Source organism: Pseudonaja textilis, chromosome 6 (genome assembly GCF_049901715.1).
Source record: "Pseudonaja textilis isolate UNSWEBS1 chromosome 6, rPseTex1.2, whole genome shotgun sequence".
NCBI classification, from domain to species: Eukaryota; Metazoa; Chordata; class Lepidosauria; order Squamata; family Elapidae; genus Pseudonaja; species Pseudonaja textilis.
Window position 1 is genome coordinate 8,853,533 of NC_141995.1, and position 22,982 is coordinate 8,876,514.

Consider the following 22,982-nt stretch of genomic DNA (forward strand, 5'->3'; position numbering starts at 1 on the left):
AGCAACTTAAAAAAAAATTTAAAACTCTGTATTCTAAAGCAGAGAAGATACATTGTACTACAGGCGTTCCTTGATTTACGACCATAATAGATCCCAGAATTTCCATTGTATATCATAATGGTTGTAAGTTGAGTCATCCACATGATCCACCTAAGTTTACAACATTTTTTGCGGTGGTTCTTAAGTTAACGTGACACTCGCTAAGCAAAAGTGGTGGTCATTAAACTAAAGCCACAGTTGTTAAGTGGACGCTGCAAGTTTTTTTTCCATTTTTCACTGGAAACTGGTTTGTAACAAAAAATCACCGTCACTTGATCGCAAATCACAATACATGCCGTCTGTTTGCCAAGTGCCCCAAATGCAATCATCTACACCAGTGGCCCCCAACCATTTTTGTGCCACGGCCCGGTACCAGCATCAAAAATGATCCGCGGCCCGGTACCAGCATCAGCACGCATGACAAGGCAAGGCGAGCCGAGCGACCGGCCAGCCAGCCGTCCCCCGCTTTTCCCCGCCACCTTCAACTCCTCCTTTGTACCTTTGTCGATGGGCTTCGCTTTGGGACGGCTTTGGGACGGTTGCTCGGCTCGCCTTTCCTTGGGTGCTGAAAGAATCCTCGCGCCTTAGTTTCGTTCGAAGCCCCCCCCCCCCTTCGATGAAACTAAGGCACGAGGATTCCTTCAGGACCCAAACGCCGCTTTCCAACCGGAAAAGCTCACCCGGAAGCACTTTCTCGTCAAAACAAGATGGCGGCACCCAGCAAACCGGCGGCCCGGTAGGAAATGTTACATGGACTGGTACCAGTCCGCGGCCCGGTGGTTGGGGACCCCTGATCTACACCATGAAGGAGGAGGGTGCCAGTGGAACTTTAAATACAGCTTAAATATTTTTGGGGGGTGGGTGGGTTGGGTCTGTTGTAACTGTGAACAGTCACTAAGTGACCAGTTGTAAGTTGAGGACAACTTGTACCAGCAACTCAGGAGTTGATTTTTTTGTTGTTGTGGTTGTCATTCTATTTCAGCCTCCTTATGTCCTCAAGAATGAAGTCCTCTCCATTAGCCAAGGAGATGCTGGAACCATTACCAAGCACTTGCTTGATGTGCAGGATAGAGATAATCCTCAAGACGTGATGGTGACCATTTTAGATCCTCCAAAACATGGACAATTGGTCAAGCTTTCAGAAAATGGCCCTTTGACCCTGCATGTGTTCAGCCTTGGTGAACTTTCAGGAGGATTCGTGCGTTATATTCATGATGGGTCTAACAGGATGGAAGACACGGCGGTTCTGCAAGTCAGCGATGGGTACCACTTTCAGAACATACTCTTCCGCATCAAGATTGATCTAAAGGTAAGACCTCTGAGGTTGTGCCGGGAATGCTTAATTGGTGCCCAACAACATTGAGAGGATAATGGCCATAATCCTTGACTGTTGGTCATGTTGGAGCTAATAGAACCAGTTTGGCTTAGCGGTTGAGGCACCAAACCAGAAAACTAGAGTTCTAGACTTGAAAACCATTTAGGTGACTTTGGGCCAATCACCCGAAGACCCTGAGTTCTAGTTCCGCTTTAGGCATGAAAGCCGGCTGAACGACCTTGGGCCAATAACCAGGAGACAGAGAGTTCTAGTCCTGCCTTAGATATGAAAGCCAACTGAGTGACTTTGAGCTGGTTGCTCTCTCTCAGCCCAACTCACCTCACAGAGTCTTTGTTGTGGGGAAAGTAGGAGAACGAAGGAGGAGTATTGGATGCATTGACTACCTTGAGTTGTGTATAAAAATAATAAGGGTGGGAAGTAAATAAGTTGATTGTGGTTGCTCATACAGTATGTCAATGGGCAGAAACATTACTGCCATGTTATCCTTGTATAATAAGGGCTACGTAGGCTGATGTTTCTTCTTGTGTTTCAAGGTACTGGTTATAAATCTAAAATATTACATGGTTTGGGACCAGTTTGGTCTAGTGGTTAAGCCCCAGACTAGAACCGTGAATTCTAGTCCCACCTGAGCCATGAAAGCCAGCTGAGTGACTTTGGGCCAATCACCAGGACACAGTGAATTCTAGTCCCACCTGAGCCATGAAAGCCAGCTGAGTGACTTTGAGTCAATCGCCAGGTGACTGAGAGTTCTAGTCCCACCTTAGCCATGAAAGCCAGCTGGGTAACTTTGGGCCAGTCGCTAGGAGGCTGTGAGTTCTAGTCCCGCCTTAGCCATGAAAGCCAGCTTGAGTGACTTTCTCTCAGCCCAGCTTACCTCACAGAGTTGTTGCTCTGGGGAAAATAGGTCAAAGGAGCATTGGATAGGTTTGCCACCTTGAGTTATTTGTAAAAATAATAACGGTGGGTTACATATAAATAAATAAACACAGTGAAAACAGTTGTACGTTCCAATCCAACGTTGCAGACCTAATACACCCAGTGTTATACTTATTTACTTAGAAGTCATTTAAAGGACTCACTTCAAAGGAAATATTCATGCGGCGTTAAACTATTATCTCTTTCCAGAAATTGCTGGGTACAGTCACTCTGTCCCCAGGGGTATCTCCCTCAAAGTGTTTTTCATCTTTTCGCCAGCTTGTAATTTGTAGGGAGTTGGAGGTGAGAAAACCATGTCAATTGAAAGCGACAAAAATGTCCATGCGCTCAGAGGGTTATTGTCTAAGGAAGACCCATTCTGGCTTCCTCATTTTAATTTTAAAAAGGTTACATTAACCTAATTAGCAAAAGAAAAGTATAAATACATATAATAGTATTAAGGGCAGAATACAGGTAGTCCTCGACTTACAACAGTTCATTTAGTGACCATTCGAAGTTACAAAGGCACTTTGGACCGTTTTTCACACTTAACGACCATTGCAGCATCCCCATGTGATCCAAATTTGGATGCTTGGCAACAGTTTCATATTTATGACGGTTGTATTGTCCCAAGATCTTGTGAACCCCTTTTGTGACTGACTGTATTACAAGCGAAGTCAATGTGTGGGGAAGCCAGATTCACTTAACAACCGGGTTACTAACTTTATCACTGATGTGATTCACTTAACAATTACGGCAAGTGAGGTCATAAAATGGAGCAAAATTCACTTAGCCAATTTCTGACTTAGCAACATCAATTTCGGGCTCAATTGTGGTTGTAAGTTAAGGACTCCCTGTGTAACAAGAATGAGTTACCCTTTTCCTAAAAAAATGAGGTGGAGGAGGAGAGAAAAAATGGAGACCTGGAAAATAATAATGTAAACAGAAAAAAAAAATGTTTCTGTGCTTCCTGGAAATAATAGTGTGTATTACAGGGGACGCAGTGGCTCATTGGCTAAGACTCTGAGCTCGTCGATTGGAAAGGTCCGCAGGTCGGCAGTTCGAATCCCTAGCGCTGTGTAACGGAGTGAGCTCCCGTTACTGCTCCCAGCTTCTGCCAACCTGGCAGTTCGAAAGCATGTAAAAAAATGCAAGTAGAAAAATAGGGACCACTTTGGTGGGAAGGGAACAGCGTTCCATGCGCCTTTGGCGTTCAGTCATGCCGGTCACATGACCACAGAGATGCCTTCGGACAGCGCTGGCTCTTCGGCTTTGTAACGGAGATGAGCACTGCCCCCTAGAGCCTGAAACGACTAGCACGTATGTGCGAGGGGAACCTTTACCTTTATTACATACATGTGAATGGGGAGATGAGCGAAGCGCATACTTTTTAGCTACCACGGTTGAGTGATGAATCAACAGTGATAAAATTAACCCAAAGGGGTATAAAGAATTTAAGGCTTTGATTAAGATGTCCATTAAGAGGAGCAGATGCATCCCAGAATTTTATGACAGAGATATTTTGTCCTGCAAAAATTTAGCTATGCGTTTGTAGAGGTGTGAGTCAGTCATAGGACGGTTTGGAAAAAGTGCACAGAAGCACCCTGGAACTAAAGAGAAACTTCATAATTGTGAGGACAATCAACCAGTGGAACCGCTTGTGTTCAGAAGTTGTGGGTGCTTTGTCACTGTAGGTTTTTAAGAAGAGACTGGACAGCCACTTGTCTAAAATGGTATAGGTTTTGCTGCTTGAGCAGGTGGTTGATCTAGAAAACCTTCGAGTTCCATTCTGATTGATTGGGCGAACTCTTGGCTTGGATGCCACGATTAGAAAACACTAACTTGGATTTGGGATTTTATGCACAAACTTCCATAGATCCACATGGCCTCAAATTTCCCATCTTCCCTGCTTTGTTTTCTTGCAATGGGGCTTGTGGGAGGATTACTGTTGAATTTATTTATCCTGGATTCACGCGTCTGCTAAGATGGCTGGATTTGTACAACACGCTTAAGGTACCGTGAATTTGCTAGAGCGGGTGTCTCCAAACTTGACACATTTAGGACTTTTGGACTTCAACTGCGTGAATTCTGGGAATTGAAGTCCGCAGGTCTTAAAGCCTCCAAGTTTAGAGACTGCTAAACCATGGGTGCTGTTATTCACAAATGATAGCCATGATTCTTAATCATATGCATAATATCGTAGGATAGTCAACACTGGAAAGACCTTCACATCACCTTGTGGAGAATTAGTATTTATCTTTCATTGATAGTGTTAATACTTATGCATTAATTTGTCCTATTTCGATTCTGCATTCCTTTAATCCTCCAGCCCTTCTCTCCTTTGGTTTTTGAGTTGGATTTTAATAGCAATTAGGTAGGAGCCCTGGCAGATGTTCTGAGTTTTGTTTTTATAAGTTTTTAAAATATGATAAAACCTCTCCATTTGCCTTCTTATGTTTTTAGCTCCTTTCGAACTACCTATTTGAAGATATTGAAAGTAATGAGGTGTTTCGGGGCACTCCTAGCAGGGAGTCTCCAAAGATTTAATCTTGGTTTGATTAAGTGTTAAATCTTGCAGTCTATAGGAATCATTACCCCTGCCAATCAATCTTCTACCATGTTACCTTTCATGAAAATAATGTTTTGAGCAAGAGACGTTGAAACTTGGGCTTATTTTTCTTTTGCATTTATCCCACAGTTTTGATAAGCTGTTTATAATTATGCGATCTCTTATACTGAGCACTTCTATTTGTATCATAGCATTTCTACAGTTCTTTTGAAACGGAATGACAGCGTTGGAAGGGACCTGAGAGGTCTTCTAGTCCAACCTTCTGCTCAAGCAGGAAACCCTATACCTGTGATGGCATGTGTGTCACAGGTGGCACGCGGAGCCATTTGTGCGGGCACGCAAACCCCAGCCAAACTTACCTGCACTGTGCACGTGTGTGACTCCCAGAGGCTTGGAGGAAGCCTCTGGAGCCTTGGGAGGCTGAAAATGGGCCCGTTTTGGCACTTCCGGTATTTCCGGAAGGCCCGTTTTTTGGCCTCCCAAGGCTGTAGAGGCTTCCCTCGAGCCTCTGGGAGGGCGAAAACAGCCTCAAACAGGCTGGAAATCAGCGGGGAGGTGCGTGCATGCGCAATGCAGGTAAGGGGGTGGGGCAGGAGGGTGGCATGCACATGCCCAGGGGGTTGGGGTGCATTGCATTGTGGGTGTGTCAGCACGCGCATGCTTTTGGCACAGCACAGCAAAAAGGTTCGCCCTCACTGCCTTTTCAGACGAATGGTTGTCCAATTTCTTCTTAGAAACACCCACAACTTCTGCAGACAACTTGTTCCACTGATTAATTGTTCTCGGTTGTTCGATCTCCTCTTGCAACTTATTGACAAAGTCAGTGTGGAATTCAGATTCGTTAAACAGTCATGTTACTAATTATGCAATAAGAGTGATTCACTTAGCAAATGTGGCAAAACTCACGTAAAAACTGTCTAACTTAGCCACAGAAAATGTTGGACTCAATTGTGGTTATAAATCGAGGATGGTCTGTGGTTTCCTATATATTCAATAAAATAATAGGCTTATAAGATTCTGAATAGATTGGATTATTTTCCTTGTAAAGTCAAATTTTGAAAGCATTGGGCCACTAAGAAGGAACTATTTGCCATCATCGTATATTATTCATTATCTGAATTAATAGTCCCCATGGAAATTTCTTTGAAAATCTTACAGTGTTATGCCAAATATTGGTTCTGGGAATTTATGCAATTTTGTTTCCTTCATTTCATCTTCAGTAATTCCTTTTGGTGATCTGTAAATTTCATAATCTAGTGTTGTATCCAAATACTCTATAATCTTTTACAAACTTGGCATCTGTTCTCCATACAGTTGAGAATAGTATTTAACAAACTGATTTATCATCTCTTCTGAAGCTGAAATATAATTCTTTCTGTTCCAATCTGAAGTGATAGTTCTAATTTTGGGGGGCATTTTAATGTGTTTATTGTGAACTACTCAGAAAACTTTGAATATGGGGTGGTTTAATTTTTAAAAAAATAAATACATAGTTGATAGGCCAACAATTTGTGTGACTCATTATTTTTTCTCAAAATACTTATGCTTAAGAAAATTCATCTTCTTCTAAGATTCATTTACTTCCAAATGAACTACTTGATAATGAATTGACTTAATTTTTGTTTCTTTATCCAACATTAGATTCTGTTTGAGTTTTGATTCCAGCTGCTTCAGTTCTGTTCTTCTGAATGTTATTTGAAAGATAGATCACTACTTATGGTACAATGAACTCATCTTATTTTCCTTTCAGGAAGAGATTTTTTTTAAAAACCCGATTTCTGTACTGTTTTAAGAAAATATCATAGGGGGTTGACCGAAAAGGAACAAATTATTTTTTCAATTGTTTCTACGAATTGCAGAATGAGATTTTTGATCTTTGGCAAACATAAATGGGGTTTCCCCCCCCCCCAAAAAAAAAAAAATCTGGATAATTCTACTTTGTAAATAGATATATAGATAAATAAAAACTTTCTTTTTGTTGCTTTCTGTTCAATACCAAATAAATAATCTCATAATGCTTTCTTGGATTTCCATACTGCAAATAAAGGAACAACAGAAGATGAATTAGTTTGGTAGATGCACTTTAACTCAAATTGGCACTTCTATTTTGATATCTCCTTGTACTAATAATAAAGTGTTCAAACTTGTCTTTTTCTGAGCCATTCCTGAGTGCACTTTTAGATTGGATTATAAATCTGTGTTAAATGAACGCTGTGGTTTCTTTAAGTGTAAAGCCCCCTGTGCACCGTGCAACTCTGCACATGTGTGTGCCAGTGGTGGGATTCAAATTTTTTTACTACCAGTTCTGTGGGCATGGCTTGGTGGGTGTGGCAGGGGAACGATACTGTAAAATCTCCAGTCAGAGGTGGGATTTGCCGGTCTTCCGAATTACTCAAAATTTCCCCTACCAGTTCTCCAGAACTGGTCAGAACCTGCTGAATACCACCTCTGCTGTGAGCGTCTCCCACGCATCCCCACACCCTGCGCATGCATGCCAGATACCCAACAATCAGCTGTCGGGCGCATGCATGTGCACTGGGGCTCTTCCAGGTGACCTCTTGCGTGCCAGCAGAAATGGCTCTGCGTGCTACTTCCAGCATGTGTACCATCACGGTTATAGGTCATCTAGTCCAACCCCCTGCCCAAGGTGGAGACCCTTCACCATTTCTGATCGATGGCAGTCCAATCTCTTCTTGAAAGCCTCCGGTGATGAACTTCTGAAGGCAACTTCTTCTCCATGGGTTGATTGTTCTCACCGTAAGAAAATTCCTCCTTATTTCCAGATTGAATTTCTACTTGATCCGTTTCCATCCATGATTCCTTGTCTGGCCTTCAGGTGCTTTGGAAAATAGCTTGTCCCCTTCCTCTCTGTGGCAGCCCCTCAAATATTGGAAGGCTGCTATCATGTCTCCCCTGGTCCTTCTCTTCACTAGACTAGCCAGGCCCAGTTACTGTAACCGTTCTTCACATGTTTTAGTCTGCAGTCCCCTATTCATCCTGGTTGCTCTTATCTGCACTCTTTCTAGAGTCTCAACATCTTTTTATAGTGTGATGACCAAAACCAGATGCAGTATTCTAAGTGTGGCCTTACTAAGACTTTATAGAGTGGTATTAGTACCTCACTTGATCTTGATTGTATCCTTCTGTTAATGCAATTTAGGTTTACATTGGCTTTTTTGGCTGCTGCCGCACACTGTTGGCTCATATTTAATTGATTGTACACTAAGACTCCAAGGTCTCTTTCACAATTACTGCTACTAAGCCTGGTTTCATCCAGTTTACATGTGTACTTTCAGTTTTTCTTCTCACCTCCTTTAGGGTTTGTTTGATCAAAAATCAGATCCAAATTGTGCTGATGAAAACCTTACCGAGCTGTCGAGTTGTGGCTTGGTTACACAGAGAGCTCCAGATATGTAGCTGAGTTTCACATCTGGATGGCCAATCCTTGTTTTAAATGCCTGTGTAACTGACTGTGAACTAGAATCCATTCTGCACATCCAGTCAAGTGGTTTTTGAGGATTCCTTGTTGTTCTCTGACCTTGGTTGTTTTTTTTGCAGACATTTCATTACCGAACTAGGTAACGTGATGAGTATTAGTAGGGAGTGGGGTTTTCTCTCAGTTTATATTCTGGTGGCTTGCCCTGTCAGTGTTGGTGGGAGTGGTCTTGGAGTTTCTTTGGTGGGGCTGTATTGTTGTCTTGCTTGGCAGTTCCTTGATTGGGATACTGTTTACTTCTTGATTGTTGGTCTGATGTTAATCTTGGTGTTAATCTATGCTCATCTGGGTGTTGATTGATGGTGGGAAGATATTTGGTCTTTTCCTTTTTGGCTTGTTGATTGTGTCTTTTTCACAGTACGTGGATGTTGATAGTGTCTTTGTGTCTTTTGATAGCCAATTTGTCAGAGTGCCGGGCTTCCGGGAATTCTCTAGTGTTTTTAGATAGGATTGTCATAAAAACAAAGTAGATTTTAGACCTATCTGACCGGTAATATTCTGAACAACCCTTAGGTGGCAGAAAAGCATTACCATTTTTAAAAATCTCTCTGTGGCCATCTAGTGGTCACTTGGTTCTTTTACAGTTCAGTTATGGTAACTTTAACTGAGCTGCATGAATACTACTATTCTCAGCTGAAAACTTGATGCTGTGATAGCGATATTACTCTTTAAATTGACAGGTAACCACCTGCAGCTTTTACTTTTAGTTGGAGTTAGGCAACGACCAGCTTGGAATTTTTCTGAGCACACTCTTGTGTGAAGTAAATGTATCCTTGCTTGAAAAGTGGGACATCCATTAACTCATACTTGTATTGCTCTGCTTAAACCTGTTGTAGATAGAACAGCATTGATAATATTTTGTTCTGTAAACCACCAGGGCCTCTGGGGCTTGGAATGTAATGGGGAACATGGTAGAATAGAATAGAATAGAATAGAATAGAATAGAATAGAATAGAGTACAATACAATACAATACAATACAATACAATACAATACAATACAATACAATACAATACAATAGGCAGTATGCTGACATTTGTAAATCGCTCAGAGAATGCTGTAAACGCTATGGGGCAGAGATGGTATCCAGCAGGTTTTAACTGGTTCTGGAGAACCGGTAGCGGAAATTTTGAGTAGTTCAGAGAACCAGCAAACCCACCTCTGACTGGCCCCATCAATCCCATCTATTCTCTGCCTCCAGAGTCCCAGCTGATCGGCTGGGTGTTCTTTTGTTGCCCTGCACAGGAGAACGGAGCTGGAAAGCAGGTTAGTGGGGTGTGGGGGGAATGGGGATTTTGCAGTATCCTTCTCCCGCCATGCCCACCAAGCCACGCCCACAGAACCGGTAGTAAAAAAAAATTGAATCCCACCACTGCTATGGGGTGATACATAATTTTAAGTGCTGTCGTTATTCACTGCTGTCTTGTGTAGCAATGGAAATTTTGGGGCTCAATTTGTGGTCATCAATTGAGGACTACCTATATTTCCAACTGTCCCCGAATAAATATTATTTAAACCACAAATCTGCGTTTGGTTTCCTTGCAGCATCTTCTCTTTTATCATGCTCCGATCTGTGTGTGGTGTTACTGAGTTGTTTCTGAAAAGCAGACTCATCCCTTATGGCCAGATTGCTGCACAACTGATTTAAACAGCCTATTCCTTTTTATTTCATCGTTTTTTAATTGCTGTTGATCTCACATGTTAATTGCAGAACAGGTTTTTTGTTTTTTGAGCCATAGAAAAGTGTGATGCTTCTGAGGGATTGTTTAGCTCCTAAGGACTGAGGAAGGAGCTCTGCCAAACCTTGAAATGGAACCTTCTTAACTATTTTGTTTCCAAACATGCCGAAAATATATTGGAAAAGGAATAATGGGATCTATATTTAATTACAGACAGGTACTGAAAAAACTGGGACTGTGATACTTTCAAACAATGAGCTGTAGATAAGTCTACAAGAAAAATATTGTGAAATCTAAGGCATTCTCCTTTTAAAACCCTGCATATACTTAGGAATATGTAAAAGAGCAGGAAGAGCTAGGAGGTAGGTTAAACGAGATTAATGTCCAGAATTAAGTTGCAATTCAGAAGGATTTATTGCTCAACCCTATACATAAGAATCTAGTCAACTAACATTCAAATCTGAATTGGCCCCAGATAAGGATCAAAGGAATTTAAAGGGGAGCTGGACTTGGATCATTTGTGGCAATGTAAGGACTCTAAGCTGATGACACATTTAACCCCACCATCACCCTGGATCTGCCTGCTCTTCTCCTACAAAAGTTTCCTGGTTTGTTCAAAACATCTCAAATCTCTCTGATTTCACCCTTAATACAACAAGGTAACTGTGTGAACTGATTGTACAACATTGCTTTTAAGCACAATGGATTTTTGAATAGATTCCCTATTTTCTACTGAGTAAAAGAATCTACTTTAATGAGCTCATTGACCTACCATTCCGGGCCTTAAAGAGCATCCAGAAATGTTCCCAACGAGCTCGTTAGGATTCTCTAGCAATTAGAAGCACAGCAAAATTAATTATAATAATAATGATCAAGGACAGGGGTCTAATGGATTTAATCTGCATCCATGTTTTGCAGATTTGCACTGAGTTGCAACTTAAAATAGCCTCTTTGCTCTGATTACCTTTCACAATGAGCTGTTGGAAAATCTCATGCACCACTAAACTGGGTCCACAGTTAAGCCAGAGTTTGGAATGGAAAGTCTGGAATGTGGACATTTTCAAAGTATATGGAGATTTTCAGTCATCCAGGTCATGGTTGTCCCAAGGGTGCTTTTTCAAAAGGCAACTGGACTTTGTTTTTTTTTTTCCTTCTGGAGAATTGAAAAAGTTTCTGGAAGAGAAGTGAAACATCTTCAAAAGAAAGGAAGGAAGGAAGGGAGGGAGGAAGGAAGGAAGGAAGGAAGGAAGGAAGGAAGAAAAGAAAGAGAAAGAAAGAAAGAAAGAAAGAAAGAAAGAAAGAAAGAAAGAAAGAAAGAAAGAAAGAAGGAAAGAAGGAAAGAAAGAAAAATTGCATTTTGAAAAAGCACCTTTGGGATATTTTCAAAGGTTTCTGGACTCTAAAAGACCCAAAGTGACATTTTTATTACTTGAACTGGATCTTCAGTAGATCAAGAGCTGATCAGCAGTAGAAGGTATCTCCTTATGGTCTCCTTCATCCATTTGACTTAGATCTTTGAAGACTAATGGTGCTTTGGGAATAGGATCTATCTATGACAATTCACTGCGGGACAACTCTCCACAGCCAACTTGTCCCAACCAATTCACTGCGGGACAACTCTCCGCAGCCAACTTGGTGGAGGACACCTCGCTGCGATACAAGAGTTACACTAAGATCAAAGAAATAGTGGAAAGAAAGGATGCAGAAAAGAGGGACAGAATGAAATATAAATTGCAAAAAATTAAAATAATGTTTTTTTTAAAAAAATAATTAAATAGAATTGTTAAATTGTCCCACAGTGAGTTGGCCGTGGAGAGTTGGCCGCAGCATGTTGGCTTGTGGCAAGTTGCCCCGTTCCACTGGGAATGCATTGTAGAAAGAAAAATCAGGTCTAGTTCTAAGCCGGGAGAAAGACAGTGGAAATAAAATGGAGGCTGATTGGAAAGAGGGTTTATTGACGAGCAGAAGCAACAACAGCATGCAGTTCTGGGACAGCTGATAAATTAGCTCAATGAGTGTGAGTTTACAGCAGGGGTGTCCAACTCAAGGCCTGTGGCCAGATCTGGCCCGCGGGGTGTCCTGGAAACAGCGGACCAGCCCGTGGTGCCTCTGCCAGTGAAAACGGAGCTCCATTTTCACTGGCAGAACTCTCAGGGCCACCACAGGTGCCCCCGATATGAGTGACATCGAGCTGGCCACGTCCCCCTGGCCATGCCCCCCCCCGAAAGGTCGAACACAACCCTGGTGGGCCTTCAATGAAATTTGAGTTTGACACCCCTCGTTTACAAGTATTTTGTAATTTTTGAGGTGTGCTTTATGTGTTTTAATTATTTGATTGGTGATGGCGTTAATCCTATTATGTCCCAAAGGCCATGTCGTCTTCTTCTTGATCCCATCAGCTGGCGCTGAAGATGTTTTGTTTATGAATAGATTGGCCCGGATTTCTTAATGGGCACAAAATATCCATCTCTAAAGACTATAGGTATCAGCTGGAGGTTGTTGGTGCTGTTTTCTGCCTCTGTTAAGATTTTTCTCCATTTCTCCTTTGGGGAAATATAACATTCTGCCTCTTTTAATATTCTCAAAAGTATTTCATTCTCTGGGGTGGGCGGTGGGGACTTCCCGCAGAACGTAATGTAAAATAAAATTATAGTGCTTTTGAACTCTATGCTGCCTTTTGATTTCTTGCACCTGACAAGTTCATAGAATCCAGTGCCACCGTTAGAGCATTCAATTGGTCTCTGGGCAACGGTATAAAATGCTATGCCTATACTTGGAAATTCAGCCGGTTCCTTGTTTTAAGATGTCACCTTAAGTTCTGTTCTAGGAATACTCAAAGGACTCAGGCTATTCTTATCTTCCAACCGTGCCTCCCATCCATCGCTTCATTTAATGACTTCATGCATGTTTGATCTTCTTTGCAGAGCAGTGGCATTCCCCGCCTGGTTATCAGCTCTACCGTCTGGGTCCCAGAAGGAGGCATGTTGCAAATCACTCCCCAAAATCTGCAAGCCGAGATGTTCGGGGCCAGTGATTCTGCGATCGTCTATACAATTAGGGACAAGCCACAGTATGGTAAGTTGGGAGGTATGAAACCTCTTGAGTTGCTAAGTGAATCCGGCTTTTCCTTTGACTTTGCTCGTCAGAAGATCTCAGAAGGTGATCGTATGACCAGAGCCTGTTTGGGTTGGTTCTAGTGTACCAGTAGCGGAAATTTTGAGTAGTTCGGAGAATTGACAAATACCACATCTGGTTGGCCCTGCCCAACTGCATCCACCCTTACTTCTATATTCCCTGTCAGCATTCCAGAAAACCTCCAGCAAATAACTCCGAGACAGACATCCTCTCCAAGGTTCTTTTTATTAAACTGGCACATCTGGGAAATCCCGAATTTGAAAGTTCCAGGTTTCCTTGCAATAAGTAAAAAATTACAAATCCACCCCCTGCACCCATCATCGCATCACATGCCCCAATCACCTTCCGTCCCAACTTAAGACGTCCTCTCCACGAGGTGCAGAAATAACATGACCTTGACTTAGAAGAAGGATGCTATTGTGTCTAACCATATACACTCCCAAGAACTTCCCCCCTCCCATTTCCCCAGGCTCAGGAATGTGGCAGTGTGGATGCGTCTGGTGCTAATATGGCTTCCAAAGCTGACATTCCCCTTTTTATTAGCTCAGCTGATTTGCGTGGCAGTGCGTATTGCCACGCCTCAGCTGAGCTAAAAACACAGCACAGCTCACCAGCGTTGATACAGAGGGCGGTCTCTTATCCCTGCGTGTGCGCGCATAAAACACATGTTAGGGACACACGTGTGTTAGGTGCACGTGCACAGCTCGCCAGAGTTGATATAGAAGGCGGTCTTTGAGCCCTGCACATGCGCACGTGAAGCGCGCTTTCTGAACCAGTAGGAAAAAAATTGGAAACTCACCACTGCACATCACCCCAGGACATTGCAACTGTCCCATGCTTGTTCTAAAAAAACAAAAAAAAAACCCAAAACCCACAAGGTGGAAGAGAATTTTGCTCCCATATTAAATTCTTTGAAGAATTAATGATATATATATATCCTTAATAGGTTAAAAAATATATGAAGAGATAGATAATTAAAGTAATGAGTTACATTGAACCATCTCTCTAAAATTGTATGTCACTCAATCCTTTGCATAAGAGAAAGATGCTATATGCCGGGGTGTCAAACTCAATTTCATTGAGGACCGCATCAGGGTTGTGTTTGACCTCGGGGGGGGGGGCGTGGCCAGGCTCAACATCACTCATGTCGGGGGCACCTGTGGTGGCCAAGGGCTAAGGCAGGACTTCCCTCAGGCCCTCCCTCACTCTCATTATAATCTTCCTTCCTTCCTTCCTTCCTTCCTTCCTTCCTTCCTTCCTTCCTTCCTTCCTTCCTTCCTTCCTTCCTTCCTTCCTTCCTTCCTTCCTTCCTTCCTTCCTTCCTTCCTTTTTCTTCTTTTTCCTTTCCTCTTCATTCTCCTTACTTTTTCCTTCCCCATTTTCCTTACTTTTCCTTCCTTTCTCTCTTCCCATCTTCCCTTCTTTCTTTCATTGTCTCCTTTCCTGTCCTTTCTTGCCTGCTCAAATGCAAAAGGAAAAACATTTCTCCTTTTGTTTTGCTTTCAGTTTGTTTTGCTAGCTCTCTGCCAGCAAAAAGGGATCTCTGGAGGGCTGCATGTGGCCCTCCTGAGCTCCGTTTTCACTGGCAGTAGCACTGCGGGCCGGCCCTTTGCTGTTTATAGGGCAGCCACGCGGGCCAGTTCTAAGCACCCCACGGATTTGGCCTGTGGGCCTTGAGTTTGACACCCCTGCTATACGCCATAACTTTTCCGTCTCACTGTAGAAGCTGTCAGCTTCATTTACAAAGCTCCCACTCCCAATTTCTAAAATCTCACAAGGTTGTTCAAACTCAATTCTGGTGGCATCATCTTGAGACCTTGCATAAATGTCAACATCTCACGAGACCAATTGCAGTGTTTCATTTCTGGAAAAGAATAACGGAATTTGGAGTTCATGGGTCCAGAAAGAAGTTATGGACACTGTTTGCCTAAGGCCATCTTGCAAAGTTTTTCATGGCCAGTTCAAGGTTTGCCTTTTGATGCTGAGACTGAGCAGAAAAATCCTCCCATTGCTCTTCCTGCTAATTTTTTAACTGAGCTTGAGGAAGGAACTTACATGCATTTATATAATTCAGTTACAAGGTTGCTCAGCTCCTTAATGACTCTGGACAATTTATAGTTAAAAGAAAGAATAGACGGGCTGATGGACAACCAGTAGAAGACCACATATTACCAGTAAAAGAAAACCAAGACAATGGGAACTCTGTGACCATTCTGTCCCGAGCAGTGGGAGAACCACCAAGTTTTTCAAGATTTTTCTGAATGTCCTTAGGGTTGAAATTACATGAATCTCTGGGGGAAGGTTTCAGAGAGTCAGAGAAATCGTCCAATTCAATTTTTTAAAAAAATTTGGTAAAGAATTTTGAAAGCGTTTCAGAGCCCAGCCTAATGACAGCTTCAAGCTGGATTTGAGAATAGGTCGCCTATTCTGTGAATTTCTGAGAGTCCATACCCTGCTTCCCCGAAAATACAACCTACCCTGAAAGTAAGACCTAGTTTGATTTTTACACATGTGCCCAATATAAGCCCTACCCCTGAATAAGCCCTTATTAAGACCCCAACCACTCCAGGGTGCACGGATAAACATTAAGTTAGGGTGGGGATGCGGGTGGTGGAGTTGCCCTACTGCTTAACTTTGGACAGTTATAGCCAGGCCTCGCACACCCCAACACCTGCCTCATCGGCCCATTTGGCAAAGCTTTCCTGAAGGCCTCTGTAGCTGATAATAAAGCTCCAGATTGACCCGGAACTCTGTTATTGGCGGCAGAGGCCTTCAGGAAAGCTTGCCAGCCACAGAAGAAGTTCCTGAAGGCCTCTGACAGCGAAAAGGTTTGAGGTTAGTCAGTGGATGACCTCCCCAGAAAATAAGACCTGGTGCCTTTTTTGGTGGCAAAATACATATATACTGTATATAAGACAGGGTCTTATTTTCGGGGAAACACGGTAACAGTTTATAGAAAGGTAATCTAAAAAGACTATATTGCCTATAATTATAATGCTAGAAAGTTCCTACCTATATACAAACCTATGTGTACCCTTGTATCGCTGTGTGCCTTGGAAAGGAACATTTCTTCGGCACGTTTTACATTGAAGTCGCAAAGAACTCTTCCAGATTAAAAAACAAACAAACTAATGCTACGTGACCAGACTTTGCAGTTCTCAGGAAATAGCCAAGAAAAACAAGCATTAGATGTAATGGTATTCCATACAGGCTAAGCACTTCAGTGTTTGATGTATATTGGTTTGTAGCTGATAAAATACTTTTTGAATGCGGAGTGTGCCGAGGGCGGTGCTTTAAAAAATGGTGCTGTTGAAAACATTTTTTGTATTGTCAATAGGGGGTGATGACAGCGGTTGCTCTTGCTTATTAATTTGTGTTAGCAAGATGAATGTGGAGCAGGGGTGTCAAACTCGATTCCATTGAGGGCTGCATCAGGGTTGTATTTGACATCGGGGGGTGGGGGCAGGGTGTGTGTGGCTGGGTGAGCGTGGCCAGCTCAACGTCACTCGTGTCAGGGGCACCCTTGGTGGCCCGACCGTTCTGCCAGCAAAAATGGGCTCCCGAACTCTGTTTTCACTGGCAGAGGCACCGCGGGCCAGCTGTTTGCAGGGCAGCTCTGCGGGCCACATCTAACCACCCCTTGGGCTGGATCCGGCCCCCAGGCCTTGAGTTTGACACACCTGATGTAGACAACAAGACGCAGGTGGTCCTTGACTTAAGACCATAGTTGGAACCAGAAATTTCCATGCCAAAGCAAGGTAAGTGAGCCGTACCTCATTTTACAACCTGTCTTTTTTTTTTTACTGCAGATGACTGCAGTTGTTAAGTGAATCATTAAGTTATTAAGTGAATCTGGCTTTCCCCGTTGATTTTGCTAGTGAGAAACTCGCTGGGAACGTCCCAAAGTGTGAGCATGTGACACCCAGGATGCTGTAATTGACGAAAATACCTGCCGGTTGCCAAGCACCCAAATTTTGATCATGTGACTATGGAGAGTCACATGATCAAAATTTGGGTGCTTGGCAATCGCCAGTTGTAAGTGCAAAGACGAGTTATAAGTCTTCCCCCCAGTGCCACTGTAACTTAACGAATGGTTATCAATCAAGGAATACCTGTATTTTATTTTCAGAGAATCCTTATTATTTGGAGGGAGAGCCTGGTGTCTCAACGGTTAAGATACTGGGCTTAAAGTTGGCAGCTCAGGTTCGAGATCCGAGCGCTACCCGATGGGTTGAGCTCCCTACCTCTCCTCAGCTCCTGCCAACCTAGCAGTTTGAAAGCATGCAAATGCGAGTAGCTAAATAGGTTCCACTATCAAGGCAACAGCGCGCCATGACATCATGCTGGCCCAGAGATGGTATTCAGCAGGTTCTGGCCAGTTCTGGAGAACTGGTAGCGGAAATTTTGAGTAATTCAGAGAATCGGCGAATACCACCTCTGGCTGGCCCCGCCCACATCTATTCTCTGCCTCCCGAGTTCCAGCTGATTGGCGGGGTCTTCTTTGGTTGTCCTGCACAGGAGAACGGAGCTGGAAAGCAGGCTAGTGGGGTGGGGAGGGAATGGAGATTTTGCAGTAACTTTCCCCCAGGAGTGGGGAGGGAATGGAGATTTTGCAGTATCCTTCCCTGCCACGCCCACAGAACCAATAGTAAAAAAATTTGAATCCCACAACTGCTCTTGCCATGTGACCACGGAAATGCCTTTGGCCAGCTCAATGGCCTTGAAACAGAGGTTAATACTCCCCCCTGTAGTAAAATCCGGAGGGACACCTTATTTCTTGTATCTTTTCTTTTTTCTGAAGGTATAATTTCTCTGGTGGTATCTTCCCAAAGATCTCTCCAGCACCATACTGATAACAAAAACCAGAAATCCTTCCTTCCAGATGGGAGGAAATAAGTCACCTCACTCCCCTCATCTCAGAAATTACCAGAAATTGATAGATTTGTATAATACGGTCTTTCCAGACCTAAAATTAAATCAACATTAGAGAAGCGCAGGAAGCTGAAGTGTTTCTGTGTAATCTTCCATATCCATTTCTCTCATTTTCAGACTCTCTCCATACCCAGAAGATGTTTCGAAGTCTTTAGACAAGGACAATTAAGTCCATCAATAGTTTTGGGGGCTTTTTTAGTATCTCTGCCTACCTCATTTGAGTTGAGAGTGGTAGATGTTGGGTGCTGAAGTAAAATGCCCCAACCTCTTTATTAATTAGCCCTGTTTATAGCCACTGCAATAGAAGAGACTCTTAGCATTTTCCGACACCTCCGTAAACCATTCAATAAAGAGTCTGCGGGTGTAATAAATAAAAATAAAAATCACAGTGCAAAGCAGCACAATAAAATACCCTTAATACACAGATCAAACAAAATAAAGATGAGCCATCACCAGTTAACACATTTAAAAAAAAACAAACACACACAGAATCAATAAAAGACCAAACGTTCCCTAAAGGGACTCTGATTTTAATGTCCTACAGCGGTATTTCTCAATCTTGGCAACTTTGAGATCTGGGGACTTTAACTCCCAGAATTCCTCACACTGGCTAGGGAATTCTGGGAGTTGAAGTCCATGCAACTTAAATTTGCCAAGGCTGAGAAACAGAGGCTTGCACGAGGCTAACGGCACGGCATTTGAACCAAGTGAATTTCTGGGGAGTAGCAAATATTTCTCCGTGGGGGTGCAGCAAGGAAGGGCTGCTTGTATCCAGGGGTGGGATTCAAATTTTTTAACAACTGGTTCAGGAAAGCCTCCTGGGGGGGGGGGGGTGTTTTTGCTCCCAGAAGGCTTCCCTGGGGCCCTAGGAAGGCAAAAAAAATGGAACCTGGGGGGGGGGAGATGCGCCCCTCCCCCCATCGCTTCATTTTTTGCCCTCCTGGGCCTCAGGGAAGCCTCCTGGATGAAGCAGTAAGACAGGGAGGGGAATCCTGACACAGCTGATCATAGGAAGAGCTGATTGTTGGGAGAGAGAAAAAAGAAATACCTTAAGGAGTGACTGGGTGGGGAAGAAAAAGCGATGTCGGGCATGCACACGAGGTTGCGCATGCGCTATAAAGACTGATTGGGCGGAGAGGGGAGGGGCCAGCCAGGGGCACGATTTTCAGGTTCTCCAAACTGTGCAGAATCCTAACAACCGGTTCTATAGAACCAATCCGAACCGGTAGAATCTCATCCCTGCTTGTATCCCCTCCAAATACCCTGTTTCTCCAACAATACGGCCTCCCACAATAGGAAGTCCCAGCATGTTTTATAGGCATGAAATGAAATTAAGCCCCTCCCCCCAAATTAAGGCCTATATTAAAACATGTGAAATGGGGGGGAAATGGCGGGAGGGCTTGCTGTTAGGAAGTACTTTTGTTACGCACCCGGATATGGTGCTACCTGCGCTGACCCTGATACAAAGTGCCCCTCCAATGCCGAGGTCAACATCCAAGCCGTCGCCGCCCGCCCGCCCAAAGATGCAAGGGGGGGGAATTAAGTCACCTCCGAAAAGATGGCCTAGCCTTTTTTTCGGGGCTCAAAAAAAAATAAGACCCGGCCTTATTATATGAGAAACATGGTAATCACAGTAACAGAGGGCTAGCAGGGGTGAGCAACATGGATTCCCTGCAACTATCTTAATGGCGAGCTGTGTAGGGCTTTATAATTAAAATCAACACCATATGGGAAGCTAGTTCAGGACCCAGATCGAGATGCTCCGGTTAAACTGCATCCCCACAGCAATTGGCTGCTGTGTTCTGGACCAGTTGAACCTTCTGGGTAGTTCTTCAAGGACCGGCCCCATGTAGAGAGTGTTGCAGTAGTCCAAGTATTTCACTTCCTTCTATCCAGGATATAGCATATAAGCGATGCTTGAGCAGGGCCTTCAGGATTGTCTGGGACGCTACCCAACCTTTTCACGACCTGTTTTTCTTGTTACCTTCTGGGAAGAGGATTCGTAATGTCTGAAGCAGGACATCCAGATTCAATCACAGTTTTGTCCCATACAGTATCAACCTTGTAAAATCTCAAATTTCCTCTCTCCGCTATCTATTCAAAATGGACAGTGATGTGTGTGTGTGTGTGTGTGTGTGTGTGTGTGTGTGTGTATAGCATGTGTGTATGTGTGTTATGTATGTGTACATCAGTGGTGATATTAAAAAATGTTTACTACTGGTTCTGTGGGCGTGGTTTAGTGGGTGTGACATGGCGTGGCTTGGTGGGTGTAGCAGGGGAAGGATACTGCAAAATCTCCATTCCCTCCCTACCCCACTAACCTGCTTTCCAGCTCTGTTCTCCTTGCAGGGCAACCAAAGAAGACCCAGCCAATCAGCTGGGACTCGGGAGGCAGAGAATAGAATGGGGACGGGGTCAGTCAGAAGTGGGATTTGCCGGTTCTCCAAACCACTCAAAATTTCTGCTACTGGTTCTCCAGAACTGGTCAGAACCTGCTGAATACCACCTCTGGCATACATATAGATATTTACTTTCTTTTGAGAGCAGGTAACAGAATTTCATTTTTAATGTGTGCCAATGCCCACAGTAAAAAATGACGATAAAGGCTATTTTATCTTATTTTACTTTACCTTACCTTATGTTACCTTACCGTATCTCATCTTATCTCATCTCTTATGTCAAAGGAGAAGCGAGATTCACTTAACAACTGTGCAATTAATTAATTAATATCTACAGATAGATAGATAGATACATAGATAGATAGATAGATAGACAGATATAGATATAGATATAGATTAATTAATTGCAATGCTCCAATGCTGAGGCTGTCCTGTAAGAATATGCAGAACACACACACACACACACACACACACACACACACGGACATCGCAGTCTTTTAACAATTTTGTAAATAAGATTTGCCCAACATCCGTATGGAAATGTTATGACTGAACAGGGTAACCTTTCCTAACTAGAGTTGTTTATATAGCGGCCACACAACCTTCATAATACCCAGCAGTTAGAGACTGAAAGTCTCTATGGGAAAACCAAAATTAACCTCATTTAAAGGAATCAAACATATACCTGGAGGGAATCCTCGAAATGTGACATCTCCTAGGGTAGTTTAATTTTGCCTTTTTTCAGATGCTAAGCCTAGGCAGACGGTTGTCAATGGATACCTCTTTGGCTGCTAGCTTATCTTATCTAAAAGATTCCTTTAATTAAAGGAATCCAATTAAAGTAAAATTGAAGTTGGCATGCAAGAAAGCAAAGGGTAATAACCTTCCTTCATTATTTTTATTAATGAGAATATCCCTGGACCTGCACAAACTCAGTAAAGCAAGGATGTGAAAACTACAGATAATGGGGCTTAGCTTCCTTTCTGTGCTCCCCAGAACCTTTTTAGATGGGTGGGAGATTTCTGGATCTTGTTTGTTTGTTGGTTTGCTTGTTTAGGAAGGTGAGTTAAAGGAAATAAAAAAATGTGTTAAGTTCTCAATCTTTTGGTCTGGTGACTTATTTCTTAATCTTTTATTTTTTTTAAAGCAGTGCTTTTCTTTATCAGCAGAGGGAGCTATAACACTAGCTATAACACCACTCTAGTGCTCTTGCTCCCCCTACTGATGACAAAAGGAGCTGCAGTTTACTTGAGGGAAATTTTGTTGTGACCAAACCCCATAAAAATAATTAATAGAATAAAATAAATAATGAAGAGGAGGGAAACACGAAGGTATCTTGCTAATTTCTGGAACCCTGGACATGCCCTATAATGCACGGTATAATTCTTAAACCTGCCTCAGGTCATGCACACCCATGCAATAGTATTCTGATGGGTCATGCACACCCATGCAATAGTATTCTGATGGGTCCTTGGTTCTCTCTGAGCTTGGTTGTTTTCCTGCAGACATTTCATTACCAAACTAGCTAACATCATCAGTGGTAGTAGGAGTGGATTTTGTTCTCAATTTATATTCTAGAGCAGGGGTGTCAAACTTGATTTTGCTGAGGGGCCACTTCAGGGTTGTGTTTGATCTCTGGGGTCCAGGGTGGGTGTGGCCAGGGTGGGCGTGGCCAGCTCGATGTCACTCATGTCGGGGGGTGCCTGTGGTGGCCCAAGCACTCTGCCATCAAAAATAGGCTCCCAAGCTCTGTTTTTGGCTGCAACAGCCTCCTGCAACCCTCTGCCAGCAAAAACAGAGCTCGGGAGGGCCACCCACGGCCCTTGCAAACTTCATTTCAGCTGCGATGACTTCTTGCAACCCTCTGCCAGTGAAAACAGAGCTCAGGAGGGCCACCTGCAGCCCTCCCGAGCTCCATTTTACCTGGGGCTGGTCCTTGACTGTTTCCAGGGCAACCCTGCGGACCGGATCTAAGCAGCCCGCAGGCCAGATCCAGCCGCCGAGCCTTGAGTTTGACACCCCTGTTCTAGTGGCTTCTCCTGTTGGTGTCAGTGTTGGTCTAGTTCGATGATGGTGAACCTATGGCACGCATGCCGGAAGTGGCACGCAGAGCTATTTCTGCCGGCAAGCGATCCATTGCCTGGAACAGACCCACTGCGCATGCGCACGTACTCCCCGCCAGCCATCTGATTGTCAGGTATCTGCCGTACATGCGCGGGGAGACACGCGCACAGGAGACACGCATGCATGTGCAGGGGTGCACGTGGGGGACGGGGCTTTTGTGCACATGCGCAGAAGTGTGCGGCACAGGGGGGTACATGTGCATGCTCAGGGGGCGGGGGGGTCCTTTGTGCATTGCATTATGGGTGCATGCATGTGTGTGCGCGCACGTGTGTGCAATTTTAAGCACCTGACGACAAAAAGATTAGCCATCACTAGTCTAGTTGGTACTTTGGTTGGGCTGTTTACTGTTATCTTGTTTG

The 22,982-nt window shown here is 43.6% G+C and overlaps 1 protein-coding gene across 1 annotated transcript in view; it reads left to right on the plus strand.

Annotated features, from left to right (window-relative positions):
- FRAS1 (Fraser extracellular matrix complex subunit 1) overlaps positions 1–22,982 on the plus strand; it is a 393,348-nt gene that overhangs the window by 238,875 nt on the left and 131,491 nt on the right. The window contains exons 28-29 of the mRNA XM_087935788.1: positions 1,022–1,348; positions 12,958–13,108. Of these exons, the coding sequence (XP_087791914.1) occupies positions 1,022–1,348; positions 12,958–13,108 (478 nt within the window). The remainder of the gene's footprint in view (positions 1–1,021; positions 1,349–12,957; positions 13,109–22,982) is intronic.